We start from the raw sequence: 18,377 nt of genomic DNA, 5'->3' as shown, positions 1-18,377 counted from the left end.
CTGTGTTTCCCTCATTAATGAATGTGTTCGTTCATTTTGAAATTCCTACTACTTTGCCTGCTGTGACTTCGTTTATTTTGTAAAATCATCCTGACTAGTTTAAACAATTTAATTGCTTTCAGCATGATGAGATTATTTCTTGTAATGTATCTGTTTCTATTGTAAAACAATGATAACATATTTGGCTTTGGGGCACAGTACTGTATCACAGTAGTGTATCTGAGATGTTCAAATATAAATGGAAGTGTTCCATTATAAGGCCTCCCATCCTCAATTGATCATTTTTCCTTCTTTATTCAACAGTATTTATTTTCTTCCCTCCCTTCCTGCCTCCACCTTTCCTCTGGTCTTTATTACCTGGTCCTTCTCTGGTATTTTTCCCTTAACTTGGCCTACATATTTACCCGTTTTCTCCCTATAATACTGGTAGGCTCATATAGTCCTCACCTTCCTCTGTGCAAGGCAAGGGTACCTACGAGCCTGGAGCTGAAAACCTTCCTTTGGCAGTCATTGCTGTTGAAAGGATTTCCACATGTGCAAATCTTTCAGGACAAGTAATTGCGGACAATGTGAGTGATCTGTCTTGAGTCCAGCGACATCACAGGGACCACCCCATGTGGCACTTTCCTCATCCCACCCATAACATTTGAACTTAGTTAAAATGAACATCAAAGCCTGCTCTAAAGAAGAAAAGAAAAAGAAGAGGAGTCATAAAAGGGCAGTGTAAGGCCTGGAGACAAAGTTGAGATAGGGACAGTGTATGACCAGGCAGCCAGCACCAGCAGTGCTGGGACATCCCTATTTGCCAAGTCCTCAAGGTATTTTCCTGATTACTCCATATGTGAGGATCCTGCACTTAAGGCAATTCTCATCCATTCCAGTCATTTCATAGCTGACGTGGAGAGGAGTAAAGGAAAAGGAAGTTGAAGTACTATTGTGTGACTTAACTCAATAATGATGGTTTAGAAAACGTATCTTCATATTTATGAAAGGAAGATTTAACATGCAAAATATATTCTGATTTAAAGTTGAGATAGAGGAAGACAAAACAAATTTCCCTCAATCTCACCTTTGCCACCACCATCATTCCACCAAGAAGAGGCCCTAGAGCAGCCCTCTGAAGTATTTACATTTAAGTTGCTTAGGAAAAGGCAGTATTCCGTGTGCCCCAACCCTTGTTACAGCCCCAGCTCTGAGCTGAGGGGTACTTTGCTTTCCTTGCCAACTGCCCTTAAGCTCATTCATTTTAAGGACCTAGTGGGAGGGATGGCTGTAATCTGAGGTGAGATTTACATTTTCTTGAGAACTTTGGACTTAATATCATTATATAGCACCCCAATATCCTTCCCAAGCCCAATTTTCAAATCTGCCATAGTTTCACTATGGGTGTTAGCAGATACATTTACCAAATTAGCTAAGCCATTACTGGACAGAAGTCAAGGCCTGGAGGGTGGTGGGCTACAAGGGAGGGATCCAGTGAAATTCTGCCAAATCCTGATGTCAAGTGCCAAGGGCTGGGGATGGTTGGATAGCCTAGGAAAACTTGATATTGAGAACATTTTTCAAAAGAATGTAAAAGGGAATAAATGGGAAGAGCTTGAAACAAATCTGCTTTGCACTTATGTCTACAGAGCAGTGTTTCTCAGACTACCTGTGGGAAAGACCAGCGTGTTTGGAGTTTTAGTTTGTTAATTTGTTTGTTTTTAGTTTCAGCCCATTGTGAACTGATACGTTTATACAACACAAATAAATAGAAAAAAGTAATTAAATAAAAAACAAAGGCATACAAAATACACACCCAATTTTTATTAGATTGGACAAATTTTATTTCATTAATAAAATAAATTAATACAGTGCCATGTTAAGTCGCTGTTACAGTTTCTAAACTCTGGCTCTCAATTTCTGTCCCCATCTTGCTCCAAATCGGTAACAAAGAGGTTTGGAGACTGGCACAGGTCTGCGGGCCATGCTTTGATTGGCATGGCTCTAGGGGGTGTGGCTTATAAATCTGACAGAGCAGGTGTCTGGGCTGTTGAAGAAAGGCAGTCCAAGGGATAGAACCACACGAGGCCTTTGGAACAGTGGAACAGCTGTTCTATAAGGGTCTCCTGAAACACAGGAGAGGCAGAAACAACATCTCTAAGAGCAGCAAGAAAGACAGCTAAACACAGCAAAGAAGAGCCACAAGGCTATGACGTGTGAAGCCAGCCCTCCTCTGAGCACAGCCTTGCACTTGCTCAGTCCGGTACAGTTGCTGTAAAGCCATCCAAAGCAAACATGGCCCTCCCTGCAGCAGACTCAACAGAACAAAAACCAACACCCAGAAATAAATTAGATCGCCGAGCTCATCATGTTACACAGCCCACTGTTCTCAAATCCAGAATCCTGAATATAATAACAAATGATACTATTAACTGGCAAATCGGTCTAAAGCCAAAACCAAATAACTCATTACTATTAATCAACATGATTCTCAGAATTTTCTAGGTCAGCTACAAGAAAGAGTTATGAGACTCTTCCCAACTGAACTAAATCTCACCCATGTCTAATTACACGCAGTGTGTATGGCTAAATCCTTTTGTCTTCTGCACAGCCAGCTTGTGTCTCAGAGCCCCTAAACCCCCAGGGACTTCTCAAAGGAGGCAGGCATGTAGTCAGGTTGAAAGGAACATAGAGCCGGGAGCCAGCACATAGGAGCTTAAGGGCCACCTGCTAGCTCGGTAATCTCAAGCAAGTCCCTGAATTTCAGTTTATTTATCCATAAAACAAGACTAATGACAACCACTTCCCTGGAAATACAGCTTAAAACGTTCAGCAATTTGTACAACTCTATGTGGACATTAATCCTTACTACTCAGAAATAAGCAGCTGAGAGATGTTTGTAACCATTCCCATTTCCCCCGCCACACACACACACACACACACACACACACACACACACACAAAGCTTCGTCCTTTACAATTTATTTCTTCCTTAGAGTTTGGATCACTTCTACCTGTCACACACCATCTTCCTTATGATCCCAGCATCACTGGAATGTAGCAGGGAACTGACGCCATCCTGTCTGCCTTCCAATGTGGAACAATGGCACACAGTAGAGCATCCAAGGTACATCAACAGTGACAAAGATGACTTGAAAATTCACAGGGACATTTGAGTGGGAGTAATAAGTTTGGTTTATTAAGCTTGTGGCTTTTCTTAATCTGGCTCCTCCTTATCTCACCTTCTGCTCTCTCTGACAGAAAGTCACTGCTCTGCGTTGGTTTTGTTCATTCTGTTTAACATGTAGAAAGCTTTACTGTTGCCACACCCCTGTACAAGGAAAGCAGGTTTTTTATAAAATTCTGTGTTCTGGGAGGGTACTCATTCACATACAACTTAACATACAGGGAGGTCAGGCAGGTGATTTGGTCTAGGTCATAAGCTGTGTTGCCTTGGGCAAATTACTTAGCCTCTTGGAACTTATTTCTTCCATTGTAACATAAATATAATAGTTGTCCTGCTTTCCTCAAAGACATAGACATGAAACCATAAATGATCATATAAAAAGAATTTTGGAAATAAGGTATTTTACTTATATATTATTAAGTTATAATGAATAATACATAATTATAGTATTATTTATTATTATTCCTACTCTTTGTGCTAGAAAACAATTTGAAAGGAGTCTCTTGCAATCTGCCGAGCATAATAGCTCTGGATTTTAATTCTCCTTTCTAAAATGAATGGAAGATAAAATGCATACCTCTTAAAAGAAAGATCTGTTGATTTAATGCAAATTTTGATCAGTGTTACTAGGAAGTGATTGGCATTCTGATGCGTGATCTGTTTGTATTCATTTTATATTTGCACTGCTGATCAGTGTCTGGCACAAACAGAATCTTGTAGAATCTTGAGTCTAATACCTTTTGTATTGAAGGCCTGGCAATGCATTGTCATCTGTTCCTGGGAAGAATTACAAAATGCAGTCCTTTATTTTTAAAAGACATTATTATTAAGTCCCTGGAAAAACACATGGCCATTTTCAATTAAAAATGAGTAAAAGAGAGACTCTGAATCAAAAATAGTTGCCAATGTTCACCTTTAACAACATTATGAAATCTCACAAAAATGTAACTAAAATTTAACCAAATTTGGGCAAACTTAGAGAAACGACATGAGTAGGGATGTTTGCTGCAAAACATGGTTTTCTCTGGATGGTGCTCAGGCTTTAGCTAAGCCACATTGTGAAGTAACCATAATCTGTGCAAGGTCCATGTCTCTCTTCATCATAAGTCTATGTCCAAATGAAAAAGAGAGAAGAATGAAATATGATAGGCACCATTTTGTGCCAGGAAAAATAGTAAGTATTGCTTGAGAGCAATGGACATCTTTGAACTCTGTCTGCAACTTCATTACATTCTTATGGCATGGATATTTTTCATTTATAAATATTATATACACATATAGTATAAATTTTATTTATAGCATAAGTACTCTGATACAGGTATTAGAGATGGTATCTCCAGATATGAGTTCTTTATGGCATACATACCTCTCCCAAAAAAGTGCTAAAAGCAATTAGCCAGATGTGGTGGTGGGCGCCTCTAGTCCCAGCTACTCGGGAGGCTGAGGCAGGAGAATGGCGTGAACCCGGGAGGCAGAGCTTGCAGTGAGCCAAGATCGCGCCACTGCACTCCAGCCTGGGCGACAGAGGGAGACTCCGTCTCAAAACAAAAGAAAACAAAAAAGTGCTAAAAGCACAGACCTGAAAGTCCCCAAACTGATACATAACGTTTACACCTAGGTGTGAAAAAAAATCTTACCCCTAGAGCACCTGTGGTGAGAAAGTCAAAACTTACAAGAACAAAACTCAGTCTTCAGAATCTTCTTCCTTCATCACAGGATCAACACATTTCATCTGGGCTTCTTAAATCTAAATCTTTAAAATGACTAAGTTTTCTTCCTTTTCTCTGTTTTTCCTAATAGTCGGGGCTTATATGACTCATGTGTGTAAGTATCTCCTATATCTACATGTAAACATTAAATGAATTTCTACTGACTATATTGTTATATTATAGATGAAAATTATTTTCACAATCATTCCTATCTTTCTGAACTGTAATGTATTATACAAATTTTTCATCAGTAAAATTATTGTAGCTTTTAAGTAGGGTTATTGTTGTTTTTTAAGCTTTGAAAATAATATAGTGACTGTCATTGGAAGAATTACATGAAACAGTAGTTTAGATCTTTTGTGTGAAACCTTTTGGTCTACTTTTGTAGGTTTCAATATGGAAATTATTGGAGGGAAAGAAGTGTCACCTCATTCCAGGCCATTTATGGCCTCCATCCAGTATGGCGGACATCACATTTGTGGAGGTGTTCTGATTGATCCACAGTGGGTGCTGACAGCAGCCCACTGCAAATATCGGTGAGTCCTCCACACTTTTCCAGACATGTGTTTTTTCTGAAAGTTATTATAGGTACAAGAGAAGCTTACCTCTCCTGAATGAGAATTTGATCTACTGTTAGCTTCTGTGGTTACTGACCAACTGGTGGCGTTTATTTACCTTCTTCCACATCCATGCTTTCTGTCTTGGGTTTTCCTTTTCAGAGAGAACTGAGCTGCTTTTCCCAGCCAAGACATTAGACAAATTCAAGTCTTCTGTATAATGCAGGGAACACAGCAACAGTAATACTTGAAGCAGCAGTACTCTTGACCTTGTTAGATCACACTGCTCAAAAGGAAATCAGACAACCTGAGCTTGCTCTGTGCTCTGAGCTTCCCCATTTTACAAAGGGGTAATAATCATATCATACCTGCTTTGTGGGTTTTGAGAATTAAATAGTATCTGTTTAAGTATTTTGGCATGCTTGGCACATTTAGTAAGCACAAAAAAATTGCAGCTATTATCATTAGTATTATACGCATGAGAAGCCTACTTTGCCACTCCTAACAGTAGCTACCTAACAGTAGCTACTCAGCACTTACAACTTTCCTAGGTGGAAAAAAACAAGTTATTGATGACTTCTAGAAAAAGAAAGATAATGAGAGAGTTATTTTCTAGGATACCTAGAATGAAAGCTTTTCTGAAGACAGAGTAAAACCTTCCAAAGTCCATTTCAGCCTAGGATTCTCTTACTTCAGCTAATAAAGCACAAAACCCCTCTTGGGATGCTGCAACCATCACAAAAGGAAATGCCAGTAGAAAACTAATTTGGTATTTGTTGTTTTGTTTGTTTGCTTGGGTTTTTGGTTTTGCTTTTTGTTTGTATATATGTTTCCTTCTGTTTCTTACCTAATAAGCTGAGATGGAGCCTTCTCCTTTTCTTTCACTTAAAGATCTCTCTTAGCTGTAATGGTTTGCTCTCCAGGCATTGTCTATATCTAAACAGAACAATTGAATTGATTTGCTTTTCTATGCTTTGGGGGTTTTGTCTGATTACCCCATTTAAATGGAACTGTTTGATCACAAATTGGAAGTTTTGAAGCCTGCAAACTGGGAGATCTTCTGCTATCTCTAAATAGCAAGCCACTGATTTCCAATTTAATATGGTTATTTCATTTACACAGGGTTCTTGCCCTCATAGAAATCACACTGTCATCCCCATCACTTCTCTCTTCTCCAGGGCATTTGCCCCCTCGAGATCAGAGAGACAGAGTGGGGAACTGTCAGCGAATGTTCATTTGATGCAAAATATGCACATCTTCAAATATGCTCATAATACACATTCAAATGGTCTATAACCTCCCCAGACACAGAGCTTGACTTCTAAATGTTCAACAAACTTTGGATGGAAAGAAAGAAATACACTGAAAGATCTTTCTTTCTTTCTTTCTTTCTTTGGCTAGGCCTGAAACATGGTGTATGAAAAAGTGCTTCACTAGCCATAAAGTGTTATAGGAAATTAAATAATATCACTAAGTTGAATTTTAAATTTTGTCAAGTGGATTTAACTCACGAGAAGCGGATTCCCAAATTGGGGAAAGAGATTATTGACAAAAGACTGGAGAGAGGTCTTGGAGTTTTTTGTGTTTTTTTTTTTTTTTTTTTCTTAAAACAAACTATTGCTAAATATCATTTTAAATGGCTGGGGTATAAAGAACTCCAAAATATGTAGATCAAATTTCCTCTACAGGTCACTTGGGTGTAAAAAGTAGGCAGATCGGTGGTTGGAAAAATATTAAGCTTTATGAAATTCAAAATATTTACAAAATAGCTCAATGGTGGCTTCCCACAAATGTACTCCCCAGTATCCTGTGGGAATAGTTTGCCCCAAGCCTCTCTCTCAGCAAAATTGTGAAGAGGGCCAAACCTGGGAGTGCTCCCTTCTCACCAGCCATCCACACGTCTCCTCCCTCAATATTCTGGCCCCTTTATTAGTTGCCATGTCAAATATAAAAGGAAATTGATAAAAAATGTCCTGTACAAACTTATTTTCAGCATTTTAACTTACCAGAAGCAAAACTCTCACCAGCTGTTGTACCCTGTTCTCCTGATTCTCTCCCAGGCCCCCCTCACAGAGCACTTCCTCCTGCCCCAACCTGCCTAGCAAGTTGTTAGATGGAACCTTCCACAGCCCCTTCCACATGGCCTCACTCCATCTCAAATGCTCAAGGCTCCTGGAACAAAATGGTTCAATGTTCAGGCTCTAGATTCAAGCCAACTGAGCTTTAATCCTGCCCGAATTTGCCTCCTGGAGGCAAAGGTCCTCAAGTTTATTCGTTTACCTGAACCTCACTTTCTTCATCTATAAAATGGGGATTGTCATAATACCTATCTCACCACGCTGTTGTGCGGTTTAAATGAGGGAAGCTTTGTAAAATGCTTAGCACAGAACACAAAGAACTTAATAGGTGTTATCGAGTATTGTTATACAATTATCTGTGCCTTCCATGGTAATAACCAAGGAACTAATCTGATGTTGACGAGATAAGACTGGGAAGACCTCCCTCTCTGACAGCCAAGTTCTTCTCCCTCTCTCTTAGGCAAGAGAAATCTCCAAGACATAGGGACCCTGCCTTTGCTGCCAGACCTCAAGGGGCGGGTCTAAGCAGAAGCACTGTTGAGCGTCCAGGCGCGCTGGCAGAGAAAAGAAGAGGCTTGAAGGGGGTTGGCACGGGGTTCAAAGAGGGATTGAGGAAAGAGCACTGGACTGGGAGTCACCAAAAGCCAAATTTGGGTCCTGATTCCCCTATTTATGAGGTGTGTCACCTTGGACCAGTCAGAGAACAATCTTTTACTGGTAAGGAATACACAGCCCATCAGCTTTACCAACCTTGAGAAAGGTTATTGTTAGGCTCAATGGAGACAATGTTTACAGATGTCTTCAGCAGACCCACTATAAGCCGCACTGTAGTTCTGCTCCATATATGATTCTCTTCCAGGAAAGCTCAGGGTGGGACTCCGGAAACCACATTTTAAACCAACACCTCCAGGTGATTCTGAAGCAAGTCTGAAGACTACATTTGGGGAAATCCTGTGCTGTGCAACTGAAAAACACTGGCATTATTACTTCCTCTTTGTGTGAATTCAGACTTCAGTTTAGCTAAGGAGGTGGCATCCCAGAACTCAAGTAATTCCAGGTATCCCGTGGGCAGAAAATTTGACCTGAGTAGCACAGATTACAGTTGAAGGATATCTAGAAATTGAAAGTTCAGAAGGAATAATGGTCTGCTTGGGTTGTTTTTGGTCTTAACATGTCCCAGTGGAGACAAAAATAACCAAAACATTTCAAAGGCAATAACTAGCCGAGTAAATTAGTAAAAGATGAAAGAAACCCGGACATTTTTTCAGCATCCCTCCCTTAGTGAGAATCCACCCTCCATACCTCTCATTTGTACCTCATAGCCTTCTTTGTGTGAGTCATTTAGGCACGTGCCCACCTTTCTGTTAGAGCATTCATCGTGAAGATTTTTATGTCATCCTTCTCCTACAAAGTTTTGGGTTTAGTGGGTATGTTGAATTTGAATTCAAATCAATCCTAGGAAATCCAGTCCACATCCTATGAGAAATTTCCACCCCGTCCTGATTTTGCAATAGGCAAACTTTTCAACAAATAGAGCTGGAATTCCCAAAATAAATAAAAATAAACTCTTTTGGTAGAAACCAAAAAGTGGTCATTCCAGGCAGTCACAGCTCTGCCATAAGCAAACCCACTCTACCACAGGCATTTGCTCATTTTCAAATCTGAAACAATCATGTCTTCCTTTTTCTGTATGTTTCTGTGCTCTTTGTAACTTTTATTAATCTTTATTAATCTATATGCATGAGTATGTGTGTTTTTACTGCAATCTACTTTGGTAGCTTTTCCAAGTAGCAAAGAAATAGTTACATGTAAACAAACAAATACAATTAAAAGATCTGAGGTGGACTTCATAAAGATAGACACTGTAATGGAATATATCTGTAGTATACAAGTGGCTCTGCGGTACTGCCAAAATCTCCAAAAAATTATTTCTACTTTATCACTGCTGTAAATGTAATTTTATCCAACAAAGAGTAAATCATATCAATTGTGGCGCTGTTGAAACACTGGTACTAGAACTGTGTATGACCAGAGATTTAAAAAGCAAACCTTGCCAGGCACAGAGACTCACGCCTGTAATCCCAGCACTTTGGGAGGCTGAGGCCAGTAGATCACCTGAGGTCAGGAGATTGAGACCACCCTGGCCAACATGATGAAATTCCGTCTTTACTAAAAATACAAAAATTAGCCGGGTGTGGCGGCACAAACCTGTAGTCCCAGCCTCTCGGGAGGCTGAGGCAGGAGAATCGCTTGATCCTGGGAGGCGGAGGTTGCTGTGAGCCGAGATGGTGCCACTGAACTCCAGCCTGGGAAACAGAGCAAGACTCCGTCTCAAAAAAAAAAAGTTAAAAAAAAAGCCAAAAAACAAACCTATTTCTTCACCTGACTCACCAGTTCGTATCCTCTAAATCTCCCCGATGGAATGGCTACTAACCTTAAAGTATCTTCATTTTAAATTAGCACTGTTTTCTTACCTTGAGGAAAGTTTTCCTTTCTTGTCCAAATCTTTGTTCTAATTGAGGGGACAGGACATATGGACATATCTGACTGTCATGTAATAGGCCTTACTTCCCCACATTGACCTGAGATGAAGTCTAGGCATGTGGGTGAGCAAGTGTAGGGTGGGGATCTTCATGGTTTTTGTTTGTTTGTTTGTTTGTTTTTAAGAGATGGGGCCTTGTTCTGTCACCCAGGCTGTGACACTTCAGCCTCCAGCTCCGGGACTCAAGCAATCCCTCCTGCTTCAGCCTCTCAAACAGCTGGGACTGTAGGCATGCACCACCATGCCCAGCATGCACCAGTGTGCCCCTTAATGTTTTTTTAGAGATGGGGGTCTCACTGTATTGCCCAGGTTTCTCTCAAACTCCTGGCCTCAAATGATCCTCCCACCTCAGTCTCCCAAGTGGCTGGGATTACAGGCATGAGCCACCACACCTGGCTACCTTAATTATTAAAACACTTAATGTTGGGAAGATAAAAAAAGTTCTGGGGTTCTGGAGATGATAGTGGTGGATGAACAACAATATACATGTCCTTCATACCACCAAACTGTACATTAAAGAATGGTTAAAATGGTAAATTTTACCATTCTTATACCATTATGTATACTTTACCACAATAAACAAATTTTAATGGTAGTTGGTGTAAATCTCAAACTACAAACTCAAGAAATATAATTTGCTTTATTTTTACATAAATGAACATAATTTTGTTTTAAACTTGATCTAAGTCAATTAGGATTTCACTCCTTTTTCTTCCCCCAGTTGGATACAAGTTCTGATATTCTTTTGCAATGCCAGGGAATTGGTTTAGGGTGGGATTAAGGGCAAGTCATTTGGCCCTTAATATCAATTCATGCTGGGGTCCACTAAGACCTTTGTCACTCCACCTAATCTTAGGCAGGTTACCTTGGAGATAGCCCTTGTTTCTCTGTGTATACAACCCCCTCGACCATCACCACTCCCCACTGGGGGATTTGGAAATCATTCTGCTGCTTTCATTGTCTTTGCTTTTTTTAGGTTTACCAAAGGCCAGTCTCCCACTGTGGTTTTAGGCGCACACTCTCTCTCAAAGAATGAGGCCTCCAAACAAACACTGGAGATCAAAAAATTTATACCATTCTCAAGAGTTACATCAGATCCTCAATCAAATGATATCATGCTGGTTAAGGTAGGTAGTAGCATTGTCTTCCTTCTATTTTGTCAACATTTTTATACAGGATGGCTCAATTAGTTAAATCACCTACAAAATGCATTTTGCTAGCACCCTCCCCATGTTTGAGGTGATTATGATATATTTTATAAGGGCCCATGTTATTCCATATACTGTCTTGAAAGAAACAAGAATTTATCACAAATGCACCAGGGCTGTGTTTATACAAGGAAAAGCAACTCTGATACTCACATATGTAGGAGGGGAACATCTTAACAGGCCCAAGGATCCACACTGAAAGCTTTTCTCCCAAATGCTTTTCTCATTAGCAAGTAAAAAAATACAACAGTTGTTTATACAACAGAGCCAACCAAGTGACTTCAGGGGCTCAGCAGTGAGTTACAACTTAGTCTAGACCACACTTAATTTAGTCCAAACTTGGTCTAGACCATACTCAAGGGTCCTATCCGGCAGGAAGCAGCCCAGCCCTCAAAGTCATGACCTATGGATGTTATTCCACACAAAACCATCCAATGCAGGGCAAAGGCCAGTTTGCTCGAGACTGAACAAATTCCTGCTCTCTATAAGCTCCCGCCCCAAGCCTCAGTGAGCTCCTCGGGGAGTAGAGAGCATGGTCAGAAAAGCAACAACCACAAATGCAGCTGCAGGCCACCACCAAAGTAGATCCCAGAACAGGGACGCCCACCTAAGACAGAGGGACCACACATACAACGCACAGGCTAGCATCAGAATACTACTGGGAAAGAAATAATTCCATCTTTTTTCAATCTGTCAGCTTCAAACAGCCGCAAAACTCAATAAACATGTCAAGATGCTCCACATAAGATCCAAAACCTCTCTTAGATCTGGAACCAAATGCAAGGTTACTGGCTGGGGAGCCACCGATCCAGATTCATTAAGACCTTCTGACACCCTGCGAGAAGTCACTGTTACTGTCCTAAGTCGAAAACTTTGCAACAGCCAAAGTTACTACAACGGCGACCCTTTTATCACCAAAGACATGGTCTGTGCAGGAGATGCCAAAGGCCAGAAGGATTCCTGTAAGGTAAGAATCTCTCTTTCAAACAGGCATCTCGGAGCGCTGTACAGTAGCCAAGCCTCTATTGCTCACTGACACTGAGGAGGAGGGAGGGGCATGGAGAATACAAAACCACAATTCTAAACACTTTCTCTTCATTCCTGCACAGCATTCTCTATTCTTTTTCATCTACCAATGTGGATGGATTGTAAAAACTTCCCCAATACTTTATAAGCACCCACTAAATGTTTGTTAATCAGGATAATAGACCATATCTGACAACTTTTACAGGCTTCCTATGAGAGGTGTTATCCTCCTTACAAAGTCTACCAACCCTGAAGTCACTAGTGGTGATTAGAAGATAACTTATTTAAAGAACCACCTTGCAGATTAATCAATAAGGAGGCCTTATAAGACTCAAATGCAAAAAGCTCAAATATACAGTATGTGTTTCATAAGTAATGCTGACTGACTGTCTTCGTCTGTTTGGGCTGCTACCACAAAATACCATAAACTCGGTGGCTTATAAATAACAGAACTTTATTCTGTTCAAGATCAAGATCAAGGCACCAGCACATTTGGTGTCTGGGGAGGGCCTACTTTCTGGTTCATAAACAGCTTCTTTTCACTCTAATCTCACATGGTAGATGGGATGAGGGGTCTCTCTTAGGCCTCTTTAATAAGGGAACTAATCTCATTCATGAAGCCTTCACCTCCATGACCTAATCACTTCCCAAAATCACCACCTCCTAATACTCTCACCTTGGGAGTGAGGATTGCAACATATGAATTCGGAGGAATCAGACTTTCAGACCATACCACTGACTAACAAAAAGGAGCAAAAGGCCGGGCATGGTGGCTCACACCTGTAATCCCAGCACTTTGGGAGGCCAAGGTGGATGGATCTGTTGAACTCAGGAGTTCGAGACTAGCCTGGGCGATATGGTGAAAACCCGTTTCTACAAAAAATACAAAAATTAGCCAGGTGTGGTGGCACACGCCTGTAGTCCCACCTACTCAGGAGGCTGAGGGGGGAGGATCACCTGAGCCCAGGAGGTTGAGGCTGAAGTGAGCCAAGATCTTGCCACTGCATTCCAGTCTGGGTGACAAAATGAGACCCTGTCTTAAAAGAAAAAAAGGAACAAGAGTCATTATGTTTTTCAAAATCATTTGTTTATTGAGATGGTAAGAAAAAAATAGGTGTTCATGTTTGTATGAACTATACTAATATATAGCACAAATGAATTACTAATTTTTAAAAAATTAGAATACAGTATTCATCTCATACTATATTAAGTATAATTGGGGGAGAGGATATGATGACTTCAAATGTCTTGTGCATCTGCAGTACCCAAGACCATCACCCTCCTAAACATCGGTTATCATGGTTGACCAAAGTATAAGGCACTGCAGTTTGCAATGTGAATATTAGCAAAGAGAAAGGCTGGTCTTCAAATGTAGAAGCCAGCTCTTCATCAAAAGGCCATGCCATCCCCTCTATAGCTCTTTCCCTTCACTTGATAGAATTTAGTTACATGTTTTGCTGTTAGAGTGAGTCTTCAAAAATCATTTCATTCACTAAGTATTTACTAAGTATGGTACATATACATAGCACTATGTCCAACCATGTGAGGATGCAAAAAATAAATAAATAACAGAGAACATATAATTCCTGCCATGAAGACATTTACTACAATACATTGCTCTTTTCTGCTAGCCTCAATAACAACTCAATTTTAGGTCTGTGAGCATCAAAATGAAATCTACAATTTTAAAAGATTATTTTATTTCAGTGGATTATTTAAAACTTTATCCATTCTTTAATAAATAGTCAATAGTCATTGATTCCCAGAGGAATGTAGACATAGATAGGGACAAAACAGAGATATAGACATGGACACTGAGACAGAGGCAGAGGCATAGTCATAGTCATAGATAGAGACATAAACAGAGAAGCAAGTAGGCAGAAACATAGTCCTTGACAGAGAAAGGCACATAGACAACCTATAACGAGTAAGAGGCAGTGTCAGACACTCTTCTGGACATAAAGAAAGCAAAGACCCAGATAATAATCCCTTGAGCAATCAGCAGTTGGTGGTTAAAAAACAAAAATATCCCAACAGCTTCTTACCACGTATTTGCCCTTTTTCTTCCTTCCAGGGTGACTCAGGGGGCCCCTTGATCTGTAAAGGTGTCTTCCGCGCTATAGTCTCTGGAGGTCATGAATGTGGTGTTGCCACAAAGCCTGGAATCTACACCCTGTTAACCAAGAAATACCAGACTTGGATCAAAAGCAACCTTGTCCCACCTCATACAAATTAAGTTACAAATAATTTTATTGGATGCACTTGCTTCTTTTTTCCTAATATGCTCGCAGGTTAGAGTTGGGTGTAAGTAAAGCAGAGCACATATGGGGTCCATTTTTGCACTTGTAAGTCATTTTATTAAGGAGTCAAGTTCTTTTTCACTTGTATCACTGATGTATTTCTACCATGCTGGTTTTATTCTAAATAAAATTTAGAAGACTCTCTGTTTGTCTTTTATCACATGAAGTAATATCTGCCCCCATTCCACCCACACTCCCCAAAGGGCAATAAGGTCACTGAATAAAACAGTAATGGTACCACCTTCAACCAGGTGTAACTTCTGCTGGATCATCCTAAGTTGTTGGGTTGTTTTCTTTTCATTGTTGTGAATACATTAAACATGAGATAGGCCCTTTCAACAAATGTTTAAGGGTACGATACATTATTGTTAACTATAGGCATGATCTTGCAGTGCAGATCTCTAGAACTGCTTCATCTCATATAAATGAAACTTTATGCCAGTTGAATAGCAGCTCTCTATTTCCCCACCACCCCCATCCTCTGGCAACCCCATTCTACTCTAAGCTTCATGAGTTTGTATTTTTTAAATATAAATCATAAATATAAATATCCTAATTCAAGCAAGCAGCTTATACAAATATTTGGACAGTATTTCTTATTTATATATGTCATATTTTGTTCCAGAAAGGATTGAAAGCAATGTACAACAACGTCTGCAATAAAACAAAATGCAGAATTAAAAATAAATTGATGAAGGTATTGGGACAATGGGGAAATGAGAGTAAGAAAGAGAAGATGAAGGCCGGAGTGGTCACATGGTACTGATAGTGCCACAAGTTTCTTTCTGTACATTTGCTAGAAGGATTCACATTTGGCTCTATGCTTTGGCCAATGCAAGAAAGAGCAACACAATCAATTATATGAATTACAGTGTCCAGGAAATAAAAATAAATTGTTTACCCAGAAGTAGGACCCCTGGTGCTGGAACTAAAACTAGAGAGAACTTTTTTCCACGGTCCTCATAAGAAGGACGCTGTGACGGCCGGGCGCAGTGGCTCACTCCTGTAATCCTAGTGCATGGAAGGCCAAGGTGGGTGGATCACAAGGTCAGGAGATCGAGACCATCCTGGCTAACACAGTGAAACCCCGTCTCTACTAAAAAATACAAAAAATTAGCCAGGCTTGGTGGCGAGCACCTGTAGTCCCAGCTACTCAGGGGGCTGAGGCAGAGAATGGCGTAAACCTGGGAGGCAGAGCTTGCAGTGAGCCGAGATCACGCCACTGCACTCCAGCCTGGGCGACACAGCGAGAGTCCATCTCAAAAAAAAAAAAGAAGAAGAAGAAGAAGAAGGACACTGTGCCATGTGTCTTATTTCCCCACCAACTGCATCAGAACCACCTCTAAGATTATTTGTAATACAGGTTCCCTTGACCCCTTGCCTAGAAATTCAGATTGAATAGGCTTGGGGTGGGCCTGAAAATCTGCGTTTTTTTCAAAGCAACTCAGTTGATGCTGATAAATGGGCAAATCTGAAAGCCACTGATAATGAACATCCTTAGTGACTTCTTATAATAAAGACAACAATTGATGTGAAGGGATTGTTACAAATCTTTCATTGTGAACTGATGGCTTCAGACCAAAGTGCAATTCAGTAAGATCACTGGAGGATCTCAGCTGTCTTGGACTGTGGTCGTCCAGTGATTAGAGAAGTAACAGTTTCTAATTTGGGCGGAGGAGCATGGTGGGAGATTGGTGGGGGATGGCGTCAACAGTCAGAAGCCAAAAGATTAATCTCAGCCTCTACATTTAATTTGAGTTTGGGGGGACAAATAGTTCTCGTTTCCAGGCAACATCAAGTTCTCTTACATGCATATAGAAATAGATGCTTTTGGTAGTTTGTTTATTTGCTTATCTTTTGTCATGGTTCTTAGAAACCATTAACCAGCACTACCCCGCACTATGAATACTTAGAGAAATGGAAGCACTGGGTTAAAAAGGCAACCTAACTAAAATTATTGAGAATGATAATTTTTAAATTATTGAGAAAATAGTAAAAGAAGGTTCTTTAAATATCTCATCTTGTGTCATTTTGATTTATTAAAAGTATACTGATTATGAGACTACATTTTACAACAAAAGAAAAGGAAAAAATTGTAGATTCTCTGGACTTATTAAAAAATAATCCTGTGTCTATTTTCTCTAAATTTCAAATCCATGAAACATACCATTATAAATCTTTTTAACCAAAAGGACTATTGCCATTGTCCCTAATTCCAGCTAATAAGTTATCCTGAAAAGCTGTCACTAAAACTTGAGAGCTGTGTTTTGATTTTAGGCACCCTGTTGTTAATATCCAATAGTCGAACCTGATCAGATTGCCAGAGAAGGTTCTTTCAACAGCTGTGGCAGACCTGGCAACTCTGAAATTGGAAGATAAACAGTTTATTTTGACAAGCAGCTAATGATAGAAACTGCAACTGAAATGCATTCCTTATCCCTCAGGGAAGTAGTATTTTATTAAATGTACCAGTATCTCCCAAACATACCCTAAAAGAATATAGTATTTTATTTGGAAACTTCTGTCTTCGAGAGCCTATTTGATTCTATCTATGGCCTCAAAATGAAGTTGAGAGTCAAACTGAAGCAAATATCCAGATTTTAAAACTGCTCAAAGGTTTTAGAGCAAAGTGGTTTGCTGTTGTCATTCCAATCATTCCATTTCCTCCCTTCTTTGTGGTTGTGGACAGAGTATATTTGCCTTCCACACAGATGCAAAAGAAGGCTTTATGCTTTATTTTATGTCCACCCTGTTATAATAGAAAGTGACAGCACTAAGTCCAGATATAATACATGAAATACATCAGTATTGATTCAAATAAGCAATTAAACCAGTCTAGAACCAGGTAGCAGAACTAGTCCTACCTTCTGACTCTCTTAGTTCTTGCACATATTAAATCTCAACTCACTCTAAAATGATATGAAGAGCAGTGCTTCAAGCTTGGTTGTTTTTAGAAAACTATCTGATTAAAGGAAGGTGCTGTTGGTCAATCAAAGAAGTGCTTCTTTTTTTACTAAGCTCTTAGTTTGGGAAAGAACACTGCTGTAGACTGAATCACGTCTGCTCCAAATTCATATGATGAAGGCCTAACGCTCAGTGTGACTGTTTGGAGGTGGGGCCTATAAGGAGGTAAATAAGGTAAAATCAGATCATAAGAGCAGGGCCCTGCTTCAATGAGATCCCAGTGTCCTTACAAGAAAAGAACTAGAGAGCTCAATTGCTCCCTCTCTCTGCTATGTGAGGACACGGTGAGACAGTAGCCATCTACAAGCCAGGAAATGGGCCCTCCCCAGAAAATGCATTGGCCAGCACCATGATCTCGGGCTTCCAAGCCTCTGGAATCATGAGAAATAAATTGCTCTTGTTTAAGCCACTTAATCTGCAGTATTTTGTTATAGCATCCCAAGTTGACTAAGCCAGACACACCTGTGGTGAGGGAGAAAGGACACTGTATGCAACCTGCCCACGGGCAGTGCAGCTGATGTCTCAAAAGCCCTACAATTTCAAAAGATTACTGAGACGTGCCTGAAAAGCTATATGTATGTTGTCTGATGACTTATTTGAGGACCAAACGCATCCTGGCTGAACGGTTGGGCTCCTGTGTCAACTGATTCAGCCCCGCTTTCACGCTTTCACACATTGACTTCCTGTTGACTTCTCCAGTCTTTTTGCTGAATCTTACCAGTCAACTCTAGATTAACAAAATCTCCTCATCACTTCTTATGTTCTACCATGAAAGGATCACATTCTTTTTCTGGTTTTAGCCATAAATGTCTGTGTGACAGCCT

The 18,377-nt window shown here is 40.1% G+C and overlaps 1 protein-coding gene and 1 long non-coding RNA gene across 2 annotated transcripts; one reads left to right on the top strand and one right to left on the bottom strand.

The window, feature by feature from the left end:
- Positions 1-1,705: 1,705 nt before the first annotated feature.
- LOC130541566 (uncharacterized) lies at positions 1,706-4,776 on the bottom strand. Its single transcript, XR_008955635.1, has 3 exons — positions 4,536-4,776; positions 3,225-3,313; positions 1,706-2,108 (listed from the first exon to the last, which is right to left on the bottom strand). It is a non-coding gene; the product is annotated as an uncharacterized LOC130541566 (long non-coding RNA).
- GZMK (granzyme K) lies at positions 4,489-15,168 on the top strand. Its single transcript, XM_003827358.6, has 5 exons — positions 4,489-4,993; positions 5,267-5,414; positions 11,032-11,182; positions 11,961-12,230; positions 14,364-15,168. The coding sequence occupies exons 1-5, from the start codon at positions 4,930-4,932 to the stop codon at positions 14,523-14,525; spliced, it is 795 nt and encodes a 264-aa protein (XP_003827406.1). The 5' UTR covers positions 4,489-4,929; the 3' UTR covers positions 14,526-15,168.
- Positions 15,169-18,377: the final 3,209 nt, after the last annotated feature.

This window comes from Pan paniscus, chromosome 4 (genome assembly GCF_029289425.2).
Source record: "Pan paniscus chromosome 4, NHGRI_mPanPan1-v2.0_pri, whole genome shotgun sequence".
NCBI lineage: Eukaryota > Metazoa > Chordata > Mammalia > Primates > Hominidae > Pan > Pan paniscus.
The sequence above is the reverse complement of the archived record's forward strand: the minus strand, read 5'-3'. Positions and strand labels throughout refer to the sequence as shown.

Coding starts and splice junctions, on each gene's coding strand:
- GZMK (XM_003827358.6), top strand. CDS start 4,930: ATGACTAAGTTTTCTTCCTTTTCTCTGTTTTTCCTAATAGTCGGGGCT. Junction 5,415..11,031: donor GCAGCCCACTGCAAATATCG/GTGAGTCCTCCA, acceptor TGCTTTTTTTAG/GTTTACCAAAGGCCAGTCTC. Junction 12,231..14,363: donor GCCAGAAGGATTCCTGTAAG/GTAAGAATCTCT, acceptor TCTTCCTTCCAG/GGTGACTCAGGGGGCCCCTT.